General features: G+C 43.8%; 1 protein-coding gene across 1 annotated transcript; it reads right to left on the bottom strand.

The window, feature by feature from the left end:
* Positions 1-1,205: 1,205 nt before the first annotated feature.
* On the bottom strand, positions 1,206-8,818 carry EFCAB10 (EF-hand calcium binding domain 10). Its single transcript, XM_028119629.2, has 3 exons — positions 8,710-8,818; positions 1,420-1,584; positions 1,206-1,306 (listed from the first exon to the last, which is right to left on the bottom strand). Exons 1-3 carry the CDS (start codon positions 8,816-8,818, stop codon positions 1,215-1,217), a joined length of 366 nt encoding a protein of 121 aa, XP_027975430.2. The 3' UTR covers positions 1,206-1,214.
* Between the last annotated feature and the right edge of the window lie 638 nt (positions 8,819-9,456).

Genomic DNA, 9,456 nt, shown 5'->3' with positions numbered 1-9,456 from the left:
TATAATTGAAGTTCCTGTATTTGGTTTGGAAATTCACTCTATTTCCTGTAAGAAAACATATGAGATGGTGACTAAAACAGAATTGCTCTCATTTTCCACAACTGTCCTTACATTTAAAATCCTTCCTAGGAGCGCCTAGGTGGCTCAGTTGGGTGAGTGTCAGACTCTAGGTTTCAGCTTAGGTCATGATCTCAGGGTTGTGGGATCAAGCCCCATGCACTGGCCTCCATGGTCGGTGGAGAGTCTGCTGGAGTTTCTCGCTCTCTTTTCTGCCCCCCAACTCTTGTGTGCACTACTCACTCTCGCTCTCATAAAGAAATCTTTATAAATGAATGCATGAATGAATGAATAAATGCCCTTCCTAGTTCCATTCCATATGACAGTAGGCAGCCTTTCCGTTTGGATGAAACATTTCAGGCCAAAGCGCTGTGTTTGTCTTTCCCCTGGGGTAGGGATGGAAACTAAACAGTTTTTGTTTAATATTTATGTAAGTGAGAATGAGATGGAAATCTTTAACTTTTTTTTTCTTCCGACTTTCCCCTGGCTCTGGACTCTGTTACATAATGATTTCTTAATTAATAAATACTCAGAGAACAAAATAAAGGAATTGAGTTCCATTGGTTAGAAGCCTTCTACAACTATCAAATTTTATTCCTTTTTTTTTCCTGACTTAGCATTTAGTTAGTACTTTTCAAACTGTAATACCTCAAATCTAAAATTGTTGGGCTGTCATGCAACCTATACTGTCTTGTTTTTGGTTTTTTTTTTAAGTAAGCTCTGAAGTAAACTCTGCGCCCAACGTGGGGCTTGAACTCATGACCCTGAGATCAAAAGTCTCATTCTCCACTGACTGAGCCAGCCAGGCGCTCACAACCTATACTACCAATAAACATTTGCTTGGTGATAAATAACTTTGAGGAAATACTCTGAGAGAACTTCTATTGCTCCGTATTTTATAGAGAGATTTTCCAACTAGTGTATTAGGAACAAAGCTTTTCTGTTAGTTCTAGCAGACTGGAGCTTCTCTCCCACATTCTTTGAGAACTGCTGGGCTTTCCCATTGAGAAAAGAATTAATCTGCCCCAGGAACTTCCTAATTCCAGACTTGACTGTCATTCCTTGCTTTCTAGATAGCTAAAAGTTTCAAGGGAATGAAATGTTTCTGTCAAGAGGTAGGAACTTCTGTTTTAAATATCAGACATGTAAAAATAAACTTACACTTCAGATCTGAATTTTTCCAAAGTTATTACATGTCCATCATCTTTTAAAACTTCATCTTCATTCAACAGACCCAGGGTTTTTAGGCCTGTAAAATCAGAATGAGAAGAAGGGAAAATTTACGAAGCGAGCATTATTTTCAACTAGGGAAAGTTAAGAAATGAGCACAAACTGTTAGTTCAGTGGGTAGAGGATACTGACCTTCTTTGTACTGCACAAATGATATAGTGCCTTTATTTGAAGTGTCCATCATCTCAAACATAGACACAATGTTAGAGTGATCCATAAAGAAAGGAAAAGCCACGCCTGTTGTTTTAGCAATTCTCAGTTGTTCCAATAGAGATATTAAATACTCTCTTGGCTTTTCTGTAAAAGAATAGTTCCAGTTCTTCCTGATATAAAATTAAGATATATCACAAATGGAAGCAATCATTTAACAATTATTAAATAACTGTTCAAAGTACTGTACTAGGCACTGGGGTCATAGACCTTGCTTACAATAAAAACAAGACATCAGACAATTACATATATAAACCACTCTACCCCAGATATGGAGCCTGAGCATTTTTTAAAAAAGCTCCTCAGGTGACTAATTCACAAACAAGCATCGAAAACCAAAAAAAAAAAAAAAAGCACAACATGATGCATGGAAGAAGGTAGCCAGCTAAAAGGGATAAAATATAAATATAAATAAAAACAGAGACTCTTAGGGGCACCTGCGTGGCTCAGTTGGTTAATCGTCTGCCTTCGGCTCAGGTCATGATCCCGGGGTCCTGGGATCGAGCCCCGCATCGGGCTCCCTGCTCCGCGGGGAGCCTGCTTTTCCCTTTTGTCCGAACTCTTGCTCTCTCTCCCAATCTGTCTCTCTGTCTCTCTCTCTCAAATAAATAAATAAAATCTTAAAAAAAGAGAGACTCTTAGATTAATATAGTCTTCCAATTAGGAGGCATGAATGTTCACTTCTAACATAAAGGCAGTATTTTGCATAAGTAGGATGTCTTTCATTTAAGCAACATGGAAGATGAAAAAAGATCAATCCACTTTCCAGAAATAATGCAGGTCAGTTATGATGAAAAGAAGTCAAAAGAAGATGGAGCAGCTTAGATGATGACTGCCCCTCACTACACACAGACACAGACAGACACACACACTGTGATTATATATTTCTTTTAAAAACTTTTCTTGATGGGGCGCCTGGGTGGCTCAGTCGGTTAAGCGTCTGCCTTCGGCTCAGGTCATGATCCCGGGGTCCTGGGATCGAGCCCCGCATCGGGCTCCCTGCTCAGTGGGGAGCCTGCTTCTCCCTCTCCCACTCCCTGCTGCTCCTCCTGCTTGTGCTCTCTCTCTGTCAAATAAATAAATAAAATCTTAAAAAAAAGACTTTTTCTTGAGAATTTCATAAATATATAAAAGTAGGAAAGTTAATGAACCCATCAACCAACTTTAACTGTTAAAATTTGTGGCCAGTCTCATTTCACCATCATCTCATCCAGGTCCCCTCTTCCTGTATCATTTTGAAGTCAGTTACAGTGACAATATTTCATTAATAAATATTTGAGCATGTATCTCTAAAAGATAAGGACTTCTTTTGAGATATAACTGACATGTAGCATTGTGTGATACATGTAATTACATAACCTGTTGATTTGATACATTTATAGTTTGCAATATGACTCACTGTAGTATTAGCTACACCTTTATCACATCACATAATTATCATTTCTTTTTGGGGGCAGGAATAATTAAGATCTAGTCTCTCAGCAAGGTTATAATGTTTATTGTACAGTAATACCTTCTGTAAGCACTATGCCGTGCATTCGAGTTCCAAGACTGACCTACAAGTTGCAGGTACATACCCTGAAACAACAGCTCTCCCACTCCCCCACCACTCACCATTCTACTCTGTTTTTACAACTGGCTTTTTTAGATTCCCCATATAAGTGATACCATGCAGTATTTGTCTTTCTCTCACTTAGCTCACTTAGCATATCCTCAAGGGGCATCCATGTTGCAAATGGCGGGATTTCCTTCTTTCTCATGGCTGAATAATATTCCATTGTATAAATATACCACATCTTCATTATTCATTCATCTGTAGACAGACACTTAGGCTGTTTCCGTATATTGGCTATCATTAATTATGCAGCAATAAACATGAGAGCGCAGATCTCTCTCTCAGATCCTGTTTTCATTTCCTTTGGATATATATACCCAGAAGTGGAATTGCTTGGGCATACGGTAGTTCTGATTTTATTTTATTTTTTTGAGGAACCTCCATACTGTTTTCCACAGCGGGTGCACCAATTTACATTCCCACCAACAGCGCACAAGGGTTCCTTTATCTCCACATTCTTACTTGTTATCTTTGCCTCTTTGATACTAGCCATTCTAACACATGTGAAGTGGTATCTCATTTTGGTTTTGATTTGCATTTCCCTGATGATTAGTGATGTTAAACATCTTTTATTTTTTTTTAAAGATTTTATTTATTTATTTGACAGAGAGAGACACAGTGAGAGAGGGAACACAAGCAGGGGGAGTGGGAGAGGGAGAAGCAGGCTTCCCGCCGAGCAGGGAGCCCGACGCGGGGCTCGATCCCAGGACCCTGAGATCATGACCCGAGCCGAAGGCAGTTGCCCAACCAACTGAGCCACCCAGGCACCCCGATGTTAAACATCTTTTAATGTACCCGCAGGCCGTTGTATATCTTCTTTGAAAAATGTCTATTTAGTTCCTCTGCCCACTTTTTTTAGTTTATTTTTTTTTTTAGTAATCTCTGCACCCAACATGGGGCTCAAACTCATGACCCCAAGATCAAGAGTCCCGTGCTCTCTTGACTGCGCCAGCCAAGCACCCCGCCTTGCCCATTTTTAAATCAGATTTTTTTTCTATTGAGTTGTAGGAGTTCTTTATACATATTAGATCTTAACTGATATATAGTTTGCAAATATTTTCTCCCATTCTATAGGCTGGCTTTTCATTTTGTTGATTCTTTCTTTGGTGGTACAGAAGCTTTTAAGTTTGATGTAGTTCCAGTTGTTGATTTTTTTATTTTGTTGTTTGTGCTTTTGGTGTCATATCTGAAAAATCATTGCCAGGCCCGTGTCAGGGAGCTTCTTTCCTGTGTTTTCTTCTAGAAGTCTTATGGTATCAGGCTGTCTCACAAATTTCATGAATTGTGAACACTTTTTAAAAATAAAAAAGTAGGGGCGCCTGGGTGGCATCTGACTTCAGCTCAGGTCATGATCTCAGGGTCCTGGGATCGAGTCCCACGTCTGGCTCCGTGTTCAGCAGGGAGTCTGCTTCTCTCCCTCTCCCTCTGCCCCTTCCCCCTGCTCATGCACTGACTCTCTCTCTCAAATAAATAAAATCTTACAAAAAATAGTAAAGAAAATTTAAAAAGTAAATTTCAACACTTATTGGGCGCCTGGGTGGCTCAGTTGGTTAGGCGACTGCCTTCGGCTCAGGTCATGATCCTGGAGTCCCGGGATCGAGTCCCGCATCGGGCTCCCTGCTCAGCACGGAATCTGCTTCTCCCTCTGACCCTCTTCCCTCTCGTGCTATCTCTCATTCTCTCTCTCAAATAAATAAATAAAATCTTAAAAAAAATTTCAACACTTATTCAAATAACATCCACACATTGTGATTATGTTTCTAGATCTCTCTTGTGTCTTTCTGTACAAATTTTAACAGACTATAGAAACAAATGGGTTACTAAAGGCAATCACATCATGTATGTAGTCTTCTGTTGCTTCTCTCTGACCTATTTATCAAATTCAGAAAGAGAAAAAAGGCTAAGTTTGAATTTCAATTCACTACTTTTCTTTTTAAGGATGGAGTAAGTAAATAATGGTAATAGAACTTGGTGTATTTCTCTGATGAAGGATTTTTACTGTATATCCTTTAGACTATAAGGGATGCTATAATGTTTATGTCTGAAGTCTATAATTCATACTTTGCCTGCTTCTAAAAATGTTTTTAAAATGCTTACAACAGAAATAATAAAGATATTAACTTTAAAGAGGGGCGCCTGGGTGGCTCAGTTGGTTGGGCATATTCCTTTGGCTCAGGTCATGATCCCAGGGTCCTGGGATGGGAGTCCCACATCGGGCTCCTTGGTCAGTGGGGAGACTGCTTCTCCCTCTCCCTCTGCTGCTTCCCTTGCTTGTGTGCTCTCTGTCTCTCTCAAAAAATAAATTAAATTTTAAAAAGATATTAACTTTACAGAAATATTTTATTTTAAAGTAATCTCTCTACCCAACATGGGGATTGAACTCACAACCCCGAGAACAAGAACTGCATGCTCCACTGACTGGGTCAACCAGCCGCCCCTAAAGATATAACTTTTTAAAACATGAAGTGGAGTGCCTGGCTGGATCAGTTGGTTGAGCATCCGACTCTTGGTTTTGGCTCAGGTCATGATCTCAGGGTCCTGGGATCGAGTGCTGTGTCAGGCTCTGCACTGGACTTGGGAGTTGGCTTGAGATTCTTTCTCTCCCCTCCCCCCTCAATTGTGCACTCTCTCTCTCTCTCAAATAAATAAATCTTTAAAACAAAATTAGGGCGCTCAGTTGGTTAAGCAACTGCCTTCGGCTCAGGTCATGATCCTGGAGTCCCGGGATCGAGTCCTGCATTGGGCTCCCTGCTCGGCAGGGAGTCTGCTTCTCCCTCTGACCCTCCCCCCTCTCACGCTCTCTCTCTCTCTCTCATTCTCTCTCTCAAATAAATAAATAAAATCTTTAAAAAAAATCTTCAATAAAAAAATTAAAAAATAAAACATGAAGGGAAGATCCAAATGTTACTAACCACCTAAGTTATATAAATGTCAGCTGATAATGACAATCAGTTTTTCAAAGGAAACAAAACCTCAAGTTCACATCTTAATAACAGCAGCTAATAATTATTGAGCCCTCACTCTGTATGTGCCTGGTATTCCTCATAACCATCACTTCCCTAAGACCCACAGCTAGTATGAATCCAGGCAATGTGTTCCCTAAAATTTGCAGACTCTTCCACACTCTACTAACTCAAATATGGGAAGTATCTGGAACCCCAAGCCTAGTCAGCCGTGACGGTCTCTACTGAGTTCTTCCTCCTCCATAACTCTCAAAGATATCTTATCCCCCTTTAACCATTCCCATAGCAGCATCTGTCATCTGCGTTACAACTGTCTCCTTTTTAAAAATGAAAGTCTAATTTTATTAAAGGCCTCCCCTAAGCATTTATTCTCCCTCCCTCCCTAGCACAGAATTGTCACTGGGAAGTGACACATTTTCCTATCGAATGACTTCAGGTTATGTTAGATTTTGCTGTTAAATGAGTTGTGAAAATTTGTTGGTTTTCAGGGCTGTTAGAATTTTGGAGTTGAGGACGTGGGAGCTGAGGGACTATTCCCTCAATAGTAGTAATGCAATCCAACTATCTAGTCTTGTTTTCCATAAATCCCTCACGATCCAAGCTTTTCAAACTGGGATACATGTCATAACGCCAGAGGCTTCATCAAGACCCGAGGTGAAGACAGTGCTTCTTCCTGAGAGTCAGTCATACTCTGGTGAGTAGTATGAAACATTTATAGTAAGAAATGGATATATCTGTAGAAGAACAAAACTCGTAAATTTTTATGGTAAAACAGGTGACTCCAGAGAAACTTGTCAGGCAGCATCAGGCTAAGGTCTCAGACACCAAAGGTACAAGTCCCCTCTTCTTTGCCATTAAGAGGATCTTGGCAGGGAACTTGGAGGGGCATTGCCCTGTACCCTGGACACCAGCCAAACCCTTCCTTAGCTTCTCCTCTGTATTTCTTCACCTTTTCCCTGCCCCTCCCCACCCCCTTTGTAGTTTGTAGAGATGTTTCCAGAAGTTCACATTGTAGGGCGCCTGGGTGGCTCAGTCGGTTAAGCGTCTGCCTTCAGCATGGGTCATGATCTCGGGGTCTGGGATGGAGTCCCCGCAGCAGGACTGCTCAGCCGGGAGTCTGCTTCTCCCTCTGCCCCCCCACCCCCGGCCCAGGTTGTCCGTGCATACACTCTCCCTCTCTCTCTCAAATAAATAAATAAGATCTTTTTATAAAAAAAGTTCACATTGTTACATGGGGTAACAGCATCCCATTGATAATTAGAAGACAAAGGGGCAACACCCTCCAAACTTGGAGAGCAATATTTTCTAACCGGGAATTGTATCTACCCTAGTTATCATCATGTTTGAGGGGAGGATGAGACACTTTCATATACGTGAGTTCTCAAAATATTTACTGCTCAAACAAAGCACACTCTCTCAGAGAACCACTAGAGGATGTGTTCCTCTAGAAGAAGCGGGGAAAGCAAAAAAGAGGGAGACCCAGCACCATAAAACAAACAGGCTGTGAGCGCAGGAGAGAGGTGAAGAGGATTAGGGTTAGATAGAGGGAAACCCCCGAATGATTGCCACACAGCACAGCAGGGCAGCTGGGCCATGGGTCCAGCCTGGAGCAGTAAGACAGAAAGAGCCGGGGGATGTGCTGGGGGTGGTGATTACAGGATGAATCTCCTTTCCTACTGAGAGGCGATCTCTGCTTGCGACAAAAAGAGGGTATCGATAAATCAGTAGTAATGACACAGAAAATTTAAGTAAACATTTAAAATGTAGTATTATTAATTCCAGGGAAATCAGCAAAGGAAATATAATCATAGCATGCTATATGGATTAGCTGTGGATATTTGCCTAATAGTAATGTAAATTCTGACTACTGGTCACACCAAAATTGAATTCTAACCTTATTGGGAAGGTGGGGATGAGTGGGGACAGGTGTGTGTGTGTGTGCGCGCTCGAAGTTTCCTCTTACGTGGTATGAAGCTAAATCTAAACCTGGGGGGTTGGGGGAACATTAGTAAGTAGCAGTGCAAGTCTGTGATTTAGAAATATCAAGGTAAATAGCTAAAGGAGTTGGGAATCATTCTGTAGAGTAGGAATCTGGGACAGGGAGGGACATGCTGTTTTTTACTATAAGCCTTGGAGTGCTTTTTGATTTTTAAACCCCATACGTATCCTTTTATAAAAAATCAAAATGAATGGTGGTTGCCCCGCATAGGGTTAATTTACGTATTACTCATTTAATCTTCCCGACGTGTCCATAAGCTCGGTACTGTTATCCCCATTTTCCAGAGGAGGACACTGAAGTGCTGGCCCTCGCCCACGCTCCCCTAGTCCTAAGGACGACCCTCCCCCGAGCCTCTCTCCCACCCGCCACGAGCCTCCCCCTGCGTGAGTCCCGCGCCCCTGGCCAGTGATAGACACAAAGAGGCCGTTCAAGAAGTACTCGTTTGAGCGCCACGGCGCGGGTTGGCAGAAGGGCTCAGGCAGCCGAGAGGCGGGGCCGAGGGTGCTGTGGAGGGGGGTTACCGGGGAGCAGAGCGGGCGGGCGGCGCGGGCGTGCAGGGACGGCTGTACCGGGAATTCCCGCCCGGGCGGGGAGGCGGGTGGGACCGAAAGCCGAGTTCTAGGCCAGACCCTTACCTGGCCGGGAAAAGAGCAGGGCGCTCGTGAGATAGTTCAGCAACTCCATAATCTGATGTTTTTCCAGGTAATTCTTGGCCTCCAGCTCCCTGTTGCCGCCCGCCTGCATTGTTCCGCGTGGGGGCGTTGCTAAGCGACCGGGCGGCGGCGCGGCCGTTGGGCTCCACCCCCTCCGCCCGGCGCGGTCATGTGACGCGCCCCCCTTACGGGGCGACCAGGGCCTGGAGTTCAAGACTTCGTCACCGAGGGGAAGCCTGGGGCGGCGTGGGGTGGGGCCCGCGCCGAGGCCGACGGTGCGCGGTGCAGAGGCCCTGGTGGGCGGGTGGGCGGATGGGCGGGTTCCCCAGCCCGGCCTGACGGCTGCGCCTGATGGTCTTTTCCTGTTTTCGTCTCTAGCACCTAGCGCAGTACTTGTTGACCCAATGAATGAGACCTCAGGTTCTAATAACACAGGATGAACTCACCACAGAAGGAACCTGTGGAATTTTAGAGTATACAGTGGAGAGTCCTAAGTCCCATCTTCAGTGGGAGCAGCCTGCAGCACAGCGCGGGCAACCGGGCAGCAAGACAAACGGTTTTCTCCCCTGGATCGTGGGTCAGGGAAGCATGCTGGGATCCTGAGCTCCAACCTCGGCTGCTTAACTGGGCTGCGTGGAGCTGGTCGTATCGGCCAGAGACCCTCCGACAGTAGTTTTGAGGGTATGTCTCTGAGCAAGATGGGATGCAGGTGCCTAGGAGGGCCGCTCC

This window comes from Eumetopias jubatus, unplaced genomic scaffold, assembly GCF_037043125.1.
Source record: "Eumetopias jubatus isolate StellerSeaLion01/CBP00866 unplaced genomic scaffold, mEumJub1_p1.0 scaffold_14, whole genome shotgun sequence".
NCBI classification, from domain to species: Eukaryota; Metazoa; Chordata; class Mammalia; order Carnivora; family Otariidae; genus Eumetopias; species Eumetopias jubatus.
The sequence above is the reverse complement of the archived record's forward strand: the minus strand, read 5'-3'. Positions and strand labels throughout refer to the sequence as shown.